We start from the raw sequence: 18613 nt of genomic DNA, 5'->3' as shown, positions 1-18613 counted from the left end.
GTTTTCAGCATACAGCTCTTTCACCTTCTTAGTTAAATTTATTCCTACTTATTGCTTTTTATACTCTTATAAATGGGGTTGATTTCTTTATTTCTTTTTCAAAAATTTCATTACTAATGTATAAAAATTCTACTTATTTGTGTATGTTAATTTTGTATCCTGCAATTTTACTGAATTCATTGATTAGATCTAACAGTTTTTTTGGCTGAGTCCTTAGAAGTTTCTATGTGTAAAATCATGTCTGAAATAGAGACAGTTTCACTTCTTCTTTTCTGATACTTTTTATTTCTTTTTTCTTGCCTGATCGCTGTACCTAAGACTTCCAGTACTATGTTGAATAGGAGTGGTGAGAGCGGACATCCTTGTCTTGTTCCTGATCTTAGAGGAAAAGCTTTTGTCCTTTCACCATTGAGTATGATGTTGGCTGCGGGCTTGTCATATATGGCCTTTATTATGTTGAGATGTGTTCCTTTTGTGCCTAATTTCTGAAGAGTATTTTTTATCATGAATGGATAAATGGATGTTTGAATTTTGTCACCTGTTTTTTTTTTTTTGCATCTTTTGAGATAATCCTATGATTCTTTTCTTTCATTCCATTAATATGGCATCACATTGATTGATTTGCATATGTTGAACCATCCTTGTATACCAGGGATAAATTTCATTTGATCACGGCAAATGATCCTTTTAATGTGCTGCTGAGTTTGGTATGCTAGTATTGTGTTGAGAATTTTTGCATCTGTATTCATCAGGATGTTGGCCTGTAGTCTTCCTGTCTAGTAGTGTTTTTTTTTTTTTTTTTTTTCTGGTTTAGGTATCAGGATAATGATAGAATGATAGAATCATAGAATGAATCTGGGAGTGATCCCTCTTCTTTGATTTTCTGAAAGAGTTTCAGAAGGATGGGTGTTAACTTTTCTTTCAATGTTTGATAACATTTGCCAGTGAAACCATCTGGTCCTGGGCTGAAATAAGCAATTTTGATGATACAGTCATTTCTTGTTATTCACAGTAGTTGGGTTTTACAAAGTTGCAGCAAACACTGAATTAGCGAATACTGAATTATTGCCTCTGGGGGAATACAAGGTTAGATTCCTAGGAGCCCCTGGCCACAACATTTTCACCAGCTGACCAATATGCAGTTTTGTTTTATGTGTGTTTCTGTGTAGAGCCGTCTCATTGAATACAAGTTGTTGACTCATTAACATTGAACTCACAGTCAAGAACATTGCAACGTGTCTGAATGAAGCTTTCCTAACACATGTAATTTCTCTGCAAGACACCTCATAGACACCTTGGGTTTAGGAATGCTACACAACACTGGCCACGAGGCTGCAGAGCCATTTAAACAGCAAAATCACTGACAAAAACAACAAAAAAACGCGAAACACATAGCACTAAATAGACTGTGAAAAGGATAGTAGTTTTTAGTAGATCTGAAAGCAGAGTGTCACCTTGTTTAACCTCATCTGGGACGCGTGTGCCAAACTCCATTTTTTCACTGCTTTGTGCACACGCACATCTGTAAACAACCATAAACAACCGAAGCACTTCAGGGTTCATTCGGGGGCTCCAACAAATTTTAGCAAGTAGGCAAAGTGGCGCATGCGCAATCGGCCCATCGCGGGGATCAATCGTGCCGAGGAGAAAGCACGGAAACACCAGTTGCGCACTCGGTGCTCGTATTTGATACAGGATTCCGAGCTGACAGGCTTCGGCGTCCTCAAAGTGTCAAGTGAAAGTGAAAAGATAAACAACATGCAGTGTGAGGGCGGCCCTTATTCCATCCGGTTCTTGTGACGATGGAGTTCACTGTTAAGGCAGCAGAGCAGATAAGGGTTTAGCTGTTGCCCTTGCTGTTGTCGCTCTTGGTAACAAGCCGCTCCGTAAAGTCAGGTCTGTCGAGGCCCGGGCAGATTTTTCACAGGGGTGAGAAGCGCATGCAACAATGTGGAAGACTGTTCCAGAGTTAGTCTCGAGGGTCGGCTTCAGGCCTGAATAAACAGGAGGCAGGACTCCCAGCTTAAATGGCCTGAAGAGATAGCAGGTTGGAGTTGAGATGCTCCGCTGGTAAGCTCCGGATTTGCTGCTAAGGGCTTTGTGGGGATTGAATCCTGGTTTGAAAATAGGGACTAGGAAGTGGGTTTAAGAGGTTTAGGTGCTCACCTTTCCGGTGCTTTTAAAGAGAGCATTGCAAACTGGTTTGGGGGGGAAGGAGATTTCTGCTCTTACACTGTGTTCTTCACCAGCTGTGCGCTGATGAATGCTACCTCCGAATCCCACAGCGAATTTGTTCAGGTGAGGCTGGCTCACGCTCCTCAGCTAAGCCAGCACGTCCCCTGTTGTCAGGCACCTTGCAGTTCCTCCCGTTGTTATCTCCTTCTTGGTTAAGGAGGTAGTTGTGTCCGCGACTCCCAGCAGCCGGGGGGCTAAATGATAACAGACTGAAGCCCTGCGCTGTGCCCCCTCTCCCTTCTCCTCACTCCTCTGGTCTCCAGGCCAAAGGATTTTGTTGGTCTTTTTCTGCATCACTCACAGCATGCCCTCCCCACCCCCACCCCCCCCCCCCCCTTTCCTTGCACTTGGGCTTTTCCCCATTTGGATTTTCCCCATTTTCCTATCCTGAAATACAAAAAGGCTTCTTAATAACAGCAATAAGGCACATTCAGAGGGAAATTAGATGCCTAAGGATTTAGGGATACTTAACTCTTTTCCTTTTTTTCATGCTTTACAACTGTGATTAACTCAGCATAGACCACCCTCCACCATTTCTTATTGCTTAATTAAGAAACATCTCAGAATTTTCTCCCTATTAGTTTCAGGCAGATTAGAAGAGAAAAATATTTTAACAGATGCTAAAGCGTCTTTCCAACGGTTTGAAGATTAGGAGAATGCCTTTTATAGAGCTCCCAAAGTGTTCCCTGGCTGCTTCTGCCAGAGTTGAAAAGAATTTAGTGGCTGAGTACTTAATGAAAAGCCAAGATGCTCTGACAGGGAACTCCTGGGCAAGCATTACACTGGCTCCAAAGAGTTACTGCAAATTAAATTTTATCCTTGTCCTTTATGATCTATATCAGGCAGCAGGTGTAACAACAAGATTGAAATATTCTTGTCTTACATTGTTAATAAAAGCACCCACTCATTAATATATGTGCCGCAGGAATTATGGCATGGTGTGCTCCAGTTGAAAAGCTGGGTATTGTATTGGCAACTTTGTAGGCAAAAGGCAGGGAAAATACAATTTGAGTTTGGGGACAGGGTAATTACTGTTGCCATCTGGTAACACATTCTTTATCAGAGCTCAAACCTCTTATGTGTTTTAAGGGCTTGTGGGGGCATCTTGCTAGGCAACCTAATAAAAGATTACTTTTTAAATGTTACCTTGAAACCTTTTCAGGACTGCCTTTGTCTAACAACACAGTATCACATCTGGCAGGATTGCCATCACCAGAAAGCAAAATCTTTTACTAGTGTTCATTAAGTAGTTTCTGAAGATGAATCATCACCAACATGAGTTGGTGTTAATAGAGGGTCATTAGCTAAGTCGTCAATATTTGTGGGAAAGACAGGCTCAGCAAGAAACACATAATGAATGTAAAGCAAATACAAAACACAACACCCCTGCAGCGAACTCCTTCCCCTGATGGATGAGAGCACCGCATTTTGCAGTCTAGCTGCTTGGCCATGTGCACCTGAGCACTGTCTCTGAAATATCTGGCATGAAATATCATGAGCTAAACAAGCACAAGGAACACAGCAGCTCAAGGGAGCCTTATGGGGAGAAATGGTATTTACGTTAATGACCACGGCTTAGGAAATTGCCATATTCCACACTGGGGTAACACAGGCCTGTGCGAAGCGGCGAGTGACTGGGCAGTCACACTGACTGACAGCAGGGGAGAAATGTCAAGCACCTTCTTCTAGTTGTCACCGAAACATCAGATCTCTCCTTCCCCCACCGCACAGCCCAGGGCAGGCAAGGTAAGAAAAGAAGTGTGATTAGGGTAATTCAGCAGCTGGGAAGGCATTTTCCGACAGCACTCTAGATAATGGAGTGCTGTACATAGGGTAATAAATAGAGGGGGGAGGATTGTAAACTTGTAATTCATTCAAGACGTTAGATGATCTCATGGACAGCGCAAAGCCACTGTGGTTTATCTTGATGTCACCAAGACCTTAAGATCGAATGAGAACTCAGCCAGTCAATATCTTGCCTTGTTTGTTTCTGTGGAGTATAGGGAATTGGGGGAGAACACCCAGATCTCCATGTGATCAATTATTCTAAGCCATCTATATTTATAGGCATGTCCATATGGCTTTAAGTATATACTTCCAGAGCTATGTATGCATTTTCCCCATACCCCAGGGTATATGCAGGAAACACAATTTTTAAAATCTGGCAGAGTGAAAGCATATATGGAAATGAGATGATCGTTGACTATTTTTCATGTGCTTTGCCTGCAATGGAGCCCCCACTGGATCATTATTTCCAGAAGGTGGCCTTTCTCCTTCCTTTCTGCTACTGAATAGCAGACAGAACGTTGCCTCCATTCATTCAGAGCTATGTGCCTCTTCCAGAAACCACACAGGTTCCAGCTCTGGTGATTTCAGAGGTTTGTTTTGTTTTGTTTTGTTTTTCATTTCTCTCCCTTTTATTCTGGCTTTATTGAGATATAATTGACACATAACATTGCATAAGTCTAAGACATACAACATGTTGATATGATACAATTGTATATTACAAAATGATTACCATCATAGCCTTAGCCTACATCTCCATCAAGTCACATAATTACTTTTTTCCCATCAAGTCACATTTCTTTTTTTGTGGTGAGAACATTTAAGATTTACTCTCTTAGCACTTTCAAGTATACAATATAGTATTAACTATACTTATCATGCTCAACATTAGATTCCCAGGATTTATTCATCTTATAACTGGCTTATCTTATATCTTTGACCATCTTCCCATTTGCCCATTCCCTAGCCCTTCGTAACCACCATTCTACTCTCTGTTTCTATCAGTTCAACTTTTTTAGACTGAACATATGTGATCTCATACAGTATTTGTCTTTCTCTGACTTATGTCACTTAGCATAATGACCTTAAGGCCCATCCCCATTATCACAAATGCCAGGATTTCTTCCTTTCTCACAGCTGAATGATATTCCATTGCATAAAATATACACTACATCACCTTTATCCATTCATTTGTTGATGGGCGCATAGGTTGTTTCTGTCTCTTGGCTATTATGAATAGTGACTTCATATAGTCAATAGTGACTATCTTCTAATTTCTAGCTATATGGGACATTGGGTAGTCATTTAGCTAACCTGTGCCCTGGTTTCCTCATGTGTCTAATTAGGACAAGTAGAGTACCTACTTTTTTAAAGAATAATTTATTTTTAGATTAAAATGAATTAATATGTGGGAAAGGCTTAGGACAGTTCCTAGATATCATTGGTATCATCGGTACCAGTTCCTTGGTATCATTGGTGTTGCTTTTGTTACTATTTTTTAGTAGGTGCTATTATTTTCTCCTTGAGGAGAGGGAATAGATCTTGGTTGATTATATGTCTTCCCAATATATATCATAATATAAATGTATGAACTGAATTTAGATTTCTGGCTAGAGTTTGCAAGTCTTATATAGGCAGACAGTGCAAATCTATACATTTATGCTCAACTGCTCCTTAAAGAATATCTTTAAGAATAAGTGCTTCTGCAAAGCAGAGCTTGAAGTACCATTTGAAGGGCTGAGTGACTTAAAGAATCATGTTCCCTTCTGCCAGTGGCCTTCAATCTAAGAGGTGTCTTTTTATATGTTGAGTGTCACCAGGTGGCACTTTTTGTATCATACTTTTTTCTCTTTGGCACATGGCCTCTCAGAGGTTAAATCGAAAAGTGCATGGTTTTATAAATCCAGTGTAAAAATTAATTGGAAAGGTTACAAGTAGTTGGTTAGAAATAAGAATTGAATGAGTTGAGTCAAACTTGTGAATGACCGAGTGGGAACAAATTCATTAGCTCCATGACAGCCTCCTTGCGTTCTTGTATGCTCGTTTGAGTGGCAGAGACAGGATGGGGTTGCATTGAATGCCCGGGAAATTATTGGTACCACTTGATGTGAACATCATGTGTCCTGCATGATAGGGCAGGAGAAAGGTTGAGAAAGCTGATAGAGAAAGGCCACGTAAGCAACAGCAGTCAAGACACGGACTGTGCATGCGACTCAAAACACAAAGGAAAATGATTATAGTTGTTATGGGGCAGCTAAGATTGGCAGATAAAGAAAACATGCCTCAAATCATAGCTTTCCAGCAGCAGCAAATGGAACGAAAACACAACTTCTGGGGCAGCACCAATTGACGTATCTGGCAAAACTGCTAAGAAGCAAGAGAGGTCACCCGGAATCAACTTCCAAGCGTGGTCCGTCCTGAGACGAAAACTGGCCAATGTTTAGAGCTGGACACTTGTGAGTGGGATTATACAGTGTGCTCGACAATGTCAGAGTCATTTTTGGATTCTTCATTCTGATTCCAGATGTTTTTCAATACAAGTAGGCAGGGTGGATTTAAATTAGAAGTTTGGTTGTGAATAGCATTACCTAGGACTTCTTCAGCCGGGTGGGTATTTTGAAAAATTATAAGGTGTCATATATGTTTCCATGTAAAGTGATCTGGTGAATAGCCAGTATTCATAAACGGGGTGACCATATAATTTATCATTCAAACCATGGCAACCCTGGTAAAAAGGGTGCTGTTATTATACTGAGACAAGATCATCTTGGACAATTATTTATTTATTTATGTCTCGTGACTGGAGAAGGGTATTTATTCATTCAATGTACTGTAGTTCCTCTGTGATTTCTTTTCTCCTTTGTTAACCAGTTCTCTTTCCACTGTACCCCTTTGCCTTTCTCCTCACTTGCATGGTGCTTGCTGGAAGCCTTTATCACAACACTTATAGTGGTTGTACAGTCAGCTGGTATGAGTTTGCTTGGTGTTCCCACCCTTACACCAAACCCTGGGCTTTGGGGGAACAGGGCACGTGTGTTCTGATTTATTTACTTATTTGTCTTTATTGTGGTAAAAAAAATACACAACATAAAGTTTATCATCTTAATTTTTAAGTATGCAGTAGTGTTAACTATATGGACATCGTTGTGCAACAGACCCTTAGAACCTTTTCATACTGCAGGACTTGAACTCTGTGTTCATTGGATAACAACTCTCCTTTGCCCTTTACCCAGCCCCAGGCACCCAGTATTCAATTTCCTGTTTGTAAGAGCTGGACAGAGTTAGATGCCTCCTAAAAGTAGAATCGTGTGGTATTCATCTTATTGTGACTGGCTTATTTCACCTAGCGTACTGTCCTCAAGGTTCATCCGTGTTGTATGTGCGATGGGATTTCCTTCTTTTTTAAGGCTGACTAGTATCCTGCTGTATGGATGTAACACATTTTTTTAATCTGCCCACCCATTGATGAGCATTGAGGTTGCAGTTACTCTTGGCTATAGTCAATAACGCTGCAGTGGACACGAGAGAGTTAATATCTCTTCAAGATCCTGTTTTCAATTTTGAGTGGTGTTGCTGGAATTACCATGTTTTGTTTTTTGAGGGGAGAAAAAAACCGTACTTTTTTTCCATACTGTTTTCTATGGTGGCTGCATCATTTTCCATTTCCACCAACAGTGCACAAGGATTCCAATTTCCCTGCATCATCACCAACATTGTTATTTTATTTTATTTCATTTCATTTCATTTCATTTTTTTTTGGACAGTGGCCATCCTCCTGTGTGTGAGGTGGCAGCTCATTGTGGTTTTTTAATTTCCCTGTTGATTAGTGATGTTGAGTTCCTCTTCATATGTTTGTTGGCCCTTTTCTCTGTGATTTCTTTTCAAGTTTTCCATTAAGTGTCATTATCTTATATTGTCTGTAGGGAGTCTTCCTTTCGAGAGGACACTCATAGTGAAGGTTCAGAAATGGTCAGATAAATGTAGGAAGCATCATGTGTTTCAAGGGTACTGGATTTCTATTCTTTTCTCTTTCTTCATTTTACCTCCCCCACCAAGCTACACCACCCTCCCTGCTCGTGAGGCACAAGGAGGGGAAAGATCATAAGACTGCTTCAAGGGAAGAAAGATTTTGGATGTAGGAAAGTCTTTTTTATTTCTTTTCTGGAGAAATCATTTTGCTTGCACATTTCTCATGGCTCTGCTCTCCATCTATGGACACAACACTCAATGTAAAATATAGTCTTTTTAAAATTAAAACAAAGCCCCTCACGCTCAAAAACAAACAAATGCATAGAACCTGGGCTTATCTTTGGCATAGAAAAGTAGCCTTAACATGCTTATTCACGTGCAGTGGTTCAAACAAACAAAACCCAATAAAATCAGTACTATGTCACTAACAAGCTTTTAATAAAGCTGTTCCGGTGACATTTCTTTGGCTTGATATAATTTGGGGACATCTAATTTTTCACGTGCAGGGACTCAGTATGTACCAATTCACAATATGTGACTCAGGACCAGAGATGAATTAAAAGACTGTTAGGGTATCATTCTACCAGACTCAGGTTCCTGTGGCTGAGCTACTGGGCTGGTTCTATAAATTAGCAAGAGGTTGATAAAAGCTCAAATGATTTACATCAGATCCTTTAAGATTTGGGTAGACTAGGTGTGGGACAAAGTAAAAGAAAAAAGGGACAGAGTAGACATACTGAGAAGACCAAGGTAGCTTCTCTGATCTATAAAATAAGGGTAGTAATTCCTGTCTATTTCATGGAGGCATGGAAAAGATTAAAGCTGTCTTTTGGGTGAAATGCTTTATGTAAAAGTAAGGTATTTTATATCTTGAAAGAGAAACAGGGTTTGTAGACAAAACCCTCTGATTTGACATTCGCTTAGCATTATGAGATGTCGAAAAAGTACCTTTTTAAGAGGCATAAAAATCTGTAATCAATAACCCCAGTTCTCTCAGATAAGGAGGGCAGTGGGAAGTGGTGGGATCCCACGATAAAAGGAGCTTCAGTTCTATGAAGAAGAAAGGCACAAGGGTATCTTGTCCATGGGTATTTCTTTCTTTCTTTTTTAAAGTTTATTTATTTATTTATTTATTGAGAGAGAGAGAGAGAGAGAGAGTGAGAGAGAGAGAACCAGCAGGGGAGGGGCAGAGAGAGAAGGGGGGACAGAGGATCTGAAGTGGGATCTCTGTGCTGAGAGCAGCGAGCCGATGCAGAGCCCAAACTCATGAATCGTGAGATCATGACCGGAGCTGAAGTCAGAGGCTTACCTGACTGAGACACCCAGGAGACCTGGTCTTCATTTTAACTGTGAAAACGATTGCCAGGACTTTGATTTGGCTGGATCTTTGATGTCATAAACTTTGCAAATCTTTTAACAGTCAGTTTAGTGAACAAAGCAGCCAAACTGTTTGAACTAATTGTTAGATTGTTTTGATTTATGTTTAGGATTCACTTGACCGCCTACACAGATAAATAAATGGTAGACAAGGCTAATGTATGGGAGGAGGCCCTGAGAACTGGACTAAGCACTGTGGATAGTTTGCTGTGAATATGATGTGTAAGCCAAACTGACAGAGCGAAAGCAGATTTGATACACGTGTTCCTGCCCTAGGCATTACACTTTGGTTCACGTGGCCTTAAGTTCACAAGAACTCCGAATCAGTAGTTTATTTAACTTGGATTTTAATTTTGAAAAAATAGAAAACAGAATGCAACTCAATGGCACCGCATCTCAGCGCAAAATTTTAATATATGCCCTCCGAGCAAGTAAACATCTATGGATTCCTGTTTACACACTTGTTGCCAATTCTCAGAATACCCTTGGATAATTTTCTTGCACTTACAATAAAAAACCCAAATTGTCCTTTCATACTGCTATTTTTCTCCCTAGTTATTACAGATCTCGGTTCATATGGCCTCACCTTTGTGACTAGGCAAGTTAATTAAGCTCACTGTGCTTCATTTTACTCAGTATAAAATGGGCATTATTATTCCTACCTCATAGAGATCCTATAAAGATCAAGTACATAAAGATCTTAGCATAGTTCCTTGCTAAAATGTGCCTTGAAATACTCGTGAGTGCCACCAGCAGGCCTGCTCTTGCGGTGACGGATCCTTGTAGGGTTTCGGTTTTACCAGGTGGTAAAGGGCCGTGACTTTGGCCATTCAGCTTAATATGGCTGCTGTTTAGCTTTTCAACCATTTCCCACCACCCGATAGCTCACTTACTAGTCCCCAGCCACGCGGAAGTACCCAAAGATCATTCCTGGCAGAGATGTTTGCCTTTGATAGTTCTCTGCCTGGAACTCTCTGTACCCAGGTCTGCACGTGGCTGTCTGCCTCCTGTCATGAGATCGCAGCTTGAGTATCACCTGGGGACCCTCTCCTGGACCGCTAGGCTGCAGGAGAGTCTCCTCCTAGTCACTATCCCGTTTCCCATTCTAATTCACTTTCTGATGCCATCTTGTTACTTTCACTTACGTGTTGTCTGTCTCTCCCCTACTAGGATGTAAGTTGTGTGGGAGCAGAAGTCTTGGTGGCTTGCTCTGGCACCCAGAACCGTGTCTGGCACACAACGGATTGCTCATTACGTATCTTTTGAAAGAACGGATGACTATGACTTTCTAAGTCATTTTCCCCCTTTTTTAAAAAAAAACCCACGGATGCTTTTTCCTATTGAAAAGCAGATGGCTTCATCCAAGGTAACTATTCTAACGCTTGCCTTGAATCAGTCTGTCTGTCTTCCTGCTTCTGTCTGAACATGAGCGCTCACGGGGTACATTTCCATTTTCTTGCTCTACTTTATGTTTCGAGGTAGGCAAGTGGACGAACTCCTTAAGCAAGCTGTAAAGGCAGGCGTCTAATCCCTCCTGGCTTCACCGTGTGCTGCATTGATGAGCCAACAAAATACATTTGGCTCTCTGTTTACATAAACGAGTAAATGTGTCTACGGAATGGAAATGCATCTGTACTAAATGAAGGGTGAATGTCTGTTTGAATAGACAAACACATGGGTGCATCTTGGTGGCTCTCGAGCTGGAAACAACCCTCCATGTCTTATTGTTAATATTTTACAAATTGGTGTTTTAAAAATCAATGCCATCTTTCATGTTGGTGAGTATATTTTGGCTATACCTCAGTCTATTTATCCAAGGAGCAAATTAAAATAAATATTGTTGGGGCACCTGGGTGGTTCAGTCATTTTAAGCATCCAACTTCAGCTCAGGTCATGATCTCAGTCTGTGGGTTTGACAGTCCGTGGGTTCAAGCCCCCGCATTGGGCTCTGTGTTAACAGCTCAGAGCCTGGAGCCTGCTTCAGATTCTCTGTCTCCCTCTCTCTGACCCTCCTCCATTCATGCTCTGTCTCTCTCTGCCTCAAAAATAAATGAGCATTAAAAAATAAAATAAAATAAAATAAAATAAAATAAAATAAAATAAAAATTGTTACCTGATAAAAGTTTCTGTGGTTTTATTATTTTTTCCCCGAAACCATTAGATGTTTTTCCTTTCCATGAAATTGGATTCAATTTATTTTCAAATACAATTTGTTACATTCTGATTTTGTAGGTGGAATTATCCTAAAATTCCTTAATTCTCTGTAGAAATCACTTTTCTCGTTAGAAACCAAAATAGCAATAATGTGAGCTAAATTATAATATTGCTAACAGTTAAACATTGTAGTGTTGATAACTTTATTTATATGGTTTCCTTTATTTAAAAGAGCATTCTTAAAAGAAGTGAGGTATTCGTAGTAATCGTATTTAACTGTAGTAAAGAATGAATACTTTCCAACTGGTGTTTTTGACAACCGTGATCAGTACCTAGAGCAGGTTTAGCACAGAGTAGGAGTTTAATAAATATTTGTTAAGTGAATCTTTAGCATGTTACACAATATTTAGCATTCCTGATAGCACGGAAACTTGTAGAAATGTAAAAATCAATGCAACTTGCTGAATTTGGAAATGGTTAGTCTTTTCACATATCATCTTACTTTTCTCACCTCAGTGATAAAGTAAGTATTGACATCAGTTCTCAAGCCACTAAATTTTATCTTAGAGAAGAAACCAATACAAAAGAAGAGAGATATAGCATCTTCCATACACATTTGGAAAGCTCTTCAAAGTTCTCGAGTTCTAAAAGTTCATGATTTCAAATGCCAAGCATACTGAGGTGAGTGGTGCTGATTTCGTCGATGGTTCCTTTTCTTTCTTTTAGTATTGCAGTTTCTAAAAAGGTCTCAAGCAAAAAGAAATTCAAAAACTCTGAAATTTAGACTGTGACAATAATTAAGAAAATGCAGAAAGGGCACCGGTAGATTTTTAAAAACTATTTTAATACAAGATTAATAGCAATTTTCTATCCAAATCAGAAATGAAAAATCTTAACCCAAGTAATATTCATTTGACAGTCACATAAAATTTTAGGTTTGATTGGTGCACACATTTGTCCTGCATATATATTATGCATATGCACACAGAGACCTCACTGTTACGCACCTTCAGGTGTCTTCTCATGAAAGTACCTCATTACAAGACGATGTCAAAGATTCCAGAAACTATTCAACTCTGAATGAGGTTCAAATGGCCCCAGGCTAGGCTGAGTCCCGTGCCGTAGCAAACCGTGATGTAGCAAGGCTCCAGAATGCATACAAATCAATACTCTACTTGTATAACTTGGCCTGAAACTAAACACTGGCTAATGTCTCCGCCAAGGAGAAACACGTTGCAAATGTATAGGTTATGGTCTCCTTTACTCTTCTCTTGGCAAAGCTAAACTGCGCCCCACCCCCACCCACTTTTAAGTTGAAAGTCAGGTCTATTCGTGACTGTAGGTAATTAAAAATGAGTTTGTATTTCTGCAAGTTTTGGGTGAGTCAAAACTCACATTTGCTAACACTTCCACCTTTAATCAAACCACCTGAAAATTAGCCTTGCAAAGAGAAGCAATAAAAGAATCACAACTCAGGAATTTGCTAAGTTTTTATTCCTCCTTGGGGACTTTAGTTGGTGTTCAGTGCGTAGCCAAAACATGTATGTAATGGCTAAAGAATAAAGTAGGCTAATGTCTGCAGCAGGGAATATAAATTAAATATCAGGGCTCTGTGTCCAACAATATTTTCAATGTGTTTGATTTATAGAATGTTGCTTTTATAATGACTACTTAATAGTGTTTTTCAGTGTAGACGAAAATACTACTTTGTTAATATTGCCCCTTACAAGTAAAGCGGGTAATACCAGCTACTTATCCGGGTAAACCACCGTAAGGGAATCCGATTGCCAGTGCTGACGTCGTTCTATGATGGCTCTAATCAAAGTACTGACATGATCTCCACGAAAGTGACAGAAGGCTGTCACGGCTGTCCTTCAATACAGAACCCTAGGCAGAGCTCTACTTGGTGAATTTGCAATTCATTCTTCTCTGCTAAAGACTTTAGCCTCTGTTTAGCTTTTGTTATAACATATACAAAGTATAATATACACCAATTACAGACGTGTATTTCTGTTAGAAAAATACATATTATAACTAAAGAACATGTAAATAGAGGCACTTCAATAAGCTAAGTGTTCGCGGTTATGAGCATCACCCAACAATTTCTAGTGTCTGATTTCAGTGAGCCCATCCCTCCCTACTCATAACAGAGGTTGTGATGTGATTACAGAATTTAGGAGACATCAAAGTAAATGAGGGCAGATCGGGAGAAATCACGGAGCATTATTTCATCCCCTATCACTATAGTGAGATGAGAGAAATTAATTTGGCGGAGGAGGTGGGGAGGGCGAGGAGGAATGTCAAAATACTTACTGAAATGGGATAACCAGATTAAACCAGTTCCCTTAGGACAGAAAAAGCCTCATGTTAAATTAGTCTGAAAAAATCATACAACATAGTCGGATGATGATAAAAACTAGGAAGTACAATTTGAAGAATATTTCGACCACATCCATGCAAGTGACTGATGTTGTGGCATCATTAACTGATAGTCATTTCAGCTCTCTGCCTGGCTCTTATGGATCACTATATCTCACCAATATGGATACTATCGATATGAAGGTGTTGAAACAATTGGAGCAGGCGTTTATATATTATCTGTGTGTTTCATGTGTACAGAACATGGGTTCACATTCATTACTATAATGTGTATTCATACACATGCACAAAACCTTTCGGGGGTGAAAGCACAAAGCAAACAAGGCATTCTGATCTATTTCGTAGAAGACGATGCAGAAATATTTAAAAAAGGAAAGACCTGGAGTTTAAAGCCATAAAAACAAGTTATTACTCATATATTCTGGAAAATCAAGATTGATTTAATTTGTATTGCACCTTAATTATTGGAGAAAGACAATACTGATTTCTGAACATACGATGGAATGAGCAACTTGAATAGAGCATCCTTCATAGAGATGTTTTCTGTGTAATTGGTGATAGGAAGCTGAAGTTTGGCAGTGAAATGGATGGTTTTCTAGACGTGCGCAATGCTGAATTAGATTAGGTGTTAATTTCATAAAGATTTAAATGAAAAGATGCCACAAAGTCTCTCAGAATCCTACTTTTCATATTTCATTAGGCATAAAATAGCAATAGATGCTTCTAAATACTTTTCAGTTTTGCAAAAGTGCTCAAATATACTTAATACTATTGTGCCGCATGTGTTCTACTTAAATGTGATGACTAAATCAATAACTAATTATAATTTTGATGAGAGCGAAGATCGAAAGATACCATTTACGTGCCATTTCTGTCAATGGGTTAAATAAAATGTGACTGGCAGACGATGGTGTCTTGAAGCATTACTTTTCCCAACCCCAGATCATCATAAAAACCAAGAAACACGTGGATAGCCAACCGTATTAACAAAGCCCCAGTTTGGTTTATTTCGCTTCTCTCTAACATGGGGAGCATAGGGCCTGGCTTTGGTACACTTGGTGGGTCAGTTAGGCTTGTGGCTCTACAGTGGCCTCTTGAGTTAGGTCGTGTGTCCAAGTGCCAAGCGGAATCCTAGGCTGAAGGCGTACATGAAAGCGATGGTTTTGTGTGTATACCACATTCCTTATGGATACGGTTCCCATCACCAGTACAGTCCTGCACACCCATGGCTCTCCCCATGAGCTCGGTACCGTCTGCAGCACCCAGGACAAAGCACGCTCATGCAAAAAGGATGTGCCCTGGCAAACTTTTAATAAACGGACAGTTAGAGACGTAAAAAGTTCTCTTTCTTGATTCTTGGTGCTCACAGACTGCTGAGGAATCCCTTCTCTGAGCAGCACAGAACAAGAAGAGCTGGTTGACAAAACATTTTCGTTACAAAGGTGTGTCAACCCTGAGCTTGGAATTAAGAAGTTAAAATCTGTGATTTATATATAGAGAGATATAAAAATAGATGATCATACTAAGACTAAAAAAGTGAAAGAAATCTCCATGTCAATACTATATATATATATTTTTTTGTCTTGACTTTTTTTGTTGTTGTGAGTTATTTTGTAAGAGAATGCCCTTGTGATGCAGAAACCAATTGCCACAAAGCAAATAGTTAAAAAAACGAAAACTCACTCACAATTGGATCTAATTGCTTGTAAGTTCATGAAAAGAACTCTTACTTTGGGAGCGTAATGAGCCCAGGGGCAGAAACATCGAATTAATGTCAAACCTGTGGCTAAAGCAAAGCTCTTGTTTCATTGAAGATTATTTTCAATTGAGACCCTTGGGGAGGATGAATTGGTGGGAGCCTCCACTAGTCACTGGAGATGAAGAGAAAAATCTGTGCCAATTGGATACAGCGGACAGACATCAAGAGAATTAAGGACAATGGTGCCATCACTGAAATTGAAATCGGGCAAGGTGGGAGAGAGGTGCTGGGTCGTGGCAATTTTGCTCTCGTATTAAAGATGGAATTCTAAATTTAGTATCAGTACCCCCAAATCAGTTTGGTATTCTGTGGACAGAGTGCAAGACGGTACCTCCAAGACAACACTGTATTTTCACCACATTAAAAAAAATTCAAACTTTCTCTCCCAAAGCATTTTGCAAACCTGATTTATCACAGAAAAGCTTACACTGGGAGTCAGCTGGCAATGCCGACCTCACAATGGTAACGCTCTTTTATTTTTCCCTCTTGTTTGCTCCTTTGTTGAAAATGCAGTTGTCTTGGGGTTTGGCCTGATTTTATGAGGAAAATTATTTTCTTCCTGACTTTTTTTTTTTAAACGGGAAAAAAAAACTCACAACGTGAGATTCCTTTACTTCTGCAGCATAAAAGCAAATGAAGGTAAGAAAATCTCCTGGTACGAAAGATTTGAGTAAGAATTCTCTAGAATAAACAAGGTCCCCACAGATAGCTGAAGGAAAGAGGAAGCAGTCCAGTCTGGCACCCGGTACTCTTTGGGCAAACAGAAAGGGAGGCAGAGTGCAGTCCTGCTCTCTTCTCATCGAAAACGGTTAAGTTGTGTGGCATGGTCCATTGTCCAAGAGTGTAAGAAAAGAAGGGAGTTGGCCGTTCAAATAGCTAAAATGCAGTTTCATTTGACCAAAAACCCAGGATTATCTGCACAGTCTTTGCAGTGCCAGGACCATGCAGACGAGAGACCCTGAGAGCAGGGAGTGGCCGAGCTGGGCTGCGGAAGAGTCTACTTCTCTCCGGTCGGGGTCCACGGCGGGGGCCTCGGTGGTGACAAACTCAAATTCCGTGGGACACACGTCGTCCATGCACCCGCTGCCACTCCCAGAGCCACTGGATTCATCACCTGGCGTGGGCAGATTGAAAAAGACAGTTAGACCACAACTTGGAAGGAGTAGGGGCACACACTAGATGTGGGGCAGGTTGTGGAAGGGCCTCCCTGCCCCCAACTGCCGCAAGGGGTTTGTTTGTAGCGGGCAGGTTGGTGGTGGGCGAGGAGACCATATGCAAATAGATGTCTGAGACACAGGGTTGACTGATAACCAGTTACCCAACTTAAGAAACATGTGAAACCTGAACCGGACAAGAGGCCATGCCTACCCATGTTGGCTTTCGAAAGGTACTTCTTCTTCCGGCTGATGCTGGTATGTCAACCCAACTTCTCTGGGTCAGGGTTGAGGTCTATGGCTAGCTGCTTGTACGTGCAGGGCCCATAACCCAAGGATGGTGTTTATATTTTCCAGTGTTTGAAAATGAAGGATGATACTTTGGGACACATAAATAGGGTGTGTGGGAACGCTAAATCTCAGTGTCCACGTATGAGGTTATGTTGGAACATAGCCGCCCCCATTTGCTTATGCGTTCATTGTCTAATTCTACATTCATGTATGGCCCTCAAAGCTGAACGTATTTCACAACTGGCTCTTTCCAGAAAAGGTTTGCCATTCCCTGCTGGGAACTAACACCCAAGTGCCCACTGAGTATGTCATCTTAGCGTGACATCTTCCCCACTTGCCCAACATGCCTTCTGGGCCTGCTGTATTCCCACTTCTCACGGGTTGGTTCCTTCTTGTTTCACAACCCTGTGTCTCCGAACTGGGTCCCAGTTCAGTCTCCATTAATCACTAGCTGTGTGAAAGTACTTATCACCACGTGCAACTGTATCACTAACTTGCTTGTTTTCTTGTGCCTTCCATGAGAATGTACACTTGTTGAGGGTAGAGACTGTGTGCGGTGTATACGGTTCACTTCTGGATCCCCGTTGCCTTTTTTTTTTTTTTTTTTTTTTTAATTTTTTTTTTTCAACGTTTTTATTTATTTTTGGGACAGAGAGAGACAGAGCATGAACGGGGGAGGGGCAGAGAGAGGGAGACACAGAATCGGAAACAGGCTCCAGGCTCCGAGCCATCAGCCCAGAGCCTGACGCGGGGCTCGAACTCACGGACCGCGAGATCGTGACCTGGCTGAAGTCGGACGCTTAACCGACTGCGCCACCCAGGCGCCCCTGGATCCCCGTTGCCTTTAATTGTCCCTAGAAGGCAGCAGATGCACAAGAAATACTTGTCGAATAATTAAAGGTGCCTTGGGAAGTATCTTCAGCTTCTGTGTTTCTTCAGCTCAACAGAGACAGACAGTAACATCTGCCTCTTGGAGTTTGTGTGAAGGCACCCTGATAAAATGTGGGATGGCACCAAACCCAGTGCTTGCAAAGATGCCTGATAGAAAAAAAGTATGGTTCCTACAGCAAGAAGGACCTAGGTGTTAACCTGCCATTTTTTTTATTGAAGTGAACTAGGGCAAGCCAATTAGCTTCACTGAGACTCTCCTTTCTCACCTGTAAAAAGGAGAATATTCATTCATTATCTATTTCACAGAATCATTAGGGGGTATACGTGAGATAATGCTCCTGGAAGGACTCAGGAAACTGTAAACCTGGTCATGACATTTACTCTTCCCCAACTTGCTCAAAGATTTATTCAATAGAGCTAAATTCCTCCCCGTTGGCCTGAACCAAGGGTGGGCGGGTTGAGCTGCTCCTGAAATACTGGCACCATCATGACTGTTAGATGCTACATTAAGTAAAATCAGAGTAATGCAGGGACCCTTCTAATGTCCCCCTGAATAAACATGGCACAACTCACCACAAGGTTTTTTTTTTTTTTTAATGGGACATCTAAATACCAGGTA

At 40.7% G+C, this 18613-nt stretch overlaps 1 protein-coding gene across 1 annotated transcript in view; it reads right to left on the bottom strand.

Annotated features, from left to right (window-relative positions):
* Window positions 1–12216: 12216 nt before the first annotated feature.
* Window positions 12217–18613, bottom strand: part of GPC6 (glypican 6) — a 1111929-nt gene continuing 1105532 nt past the window's right edge. The window contains exon 9 of the mRNA XM_042979107.1: window positions 12217–16772. Within this exon, the coding sequence (XP_042835041.1) occupies window positions 16570–16772 (203 nt within the window). The 3' untranslated portion in view covers window positions 12217–16569. The remainder of the gene's footprint in view (window positions 16773–18613) is intronic.

The sequence above is a fragment of the Panthera tigris genome, chromosome A1 (assembly GCF_018350195.1).
Source record: "Panthera tigris isolate Pti1 chromosome A1, P.tigris_Pti1_mat1.1, whole genome shotgun sequence".
Lineage (NCBI taxonomy): Eukaryota > Metazoa > Chordata > Mammalia > Carnivora > Felidae > Panthera > Panthera tigris.
This window is presented reverse-complemented; position numbering and strand designations above follow the sequence as displayed.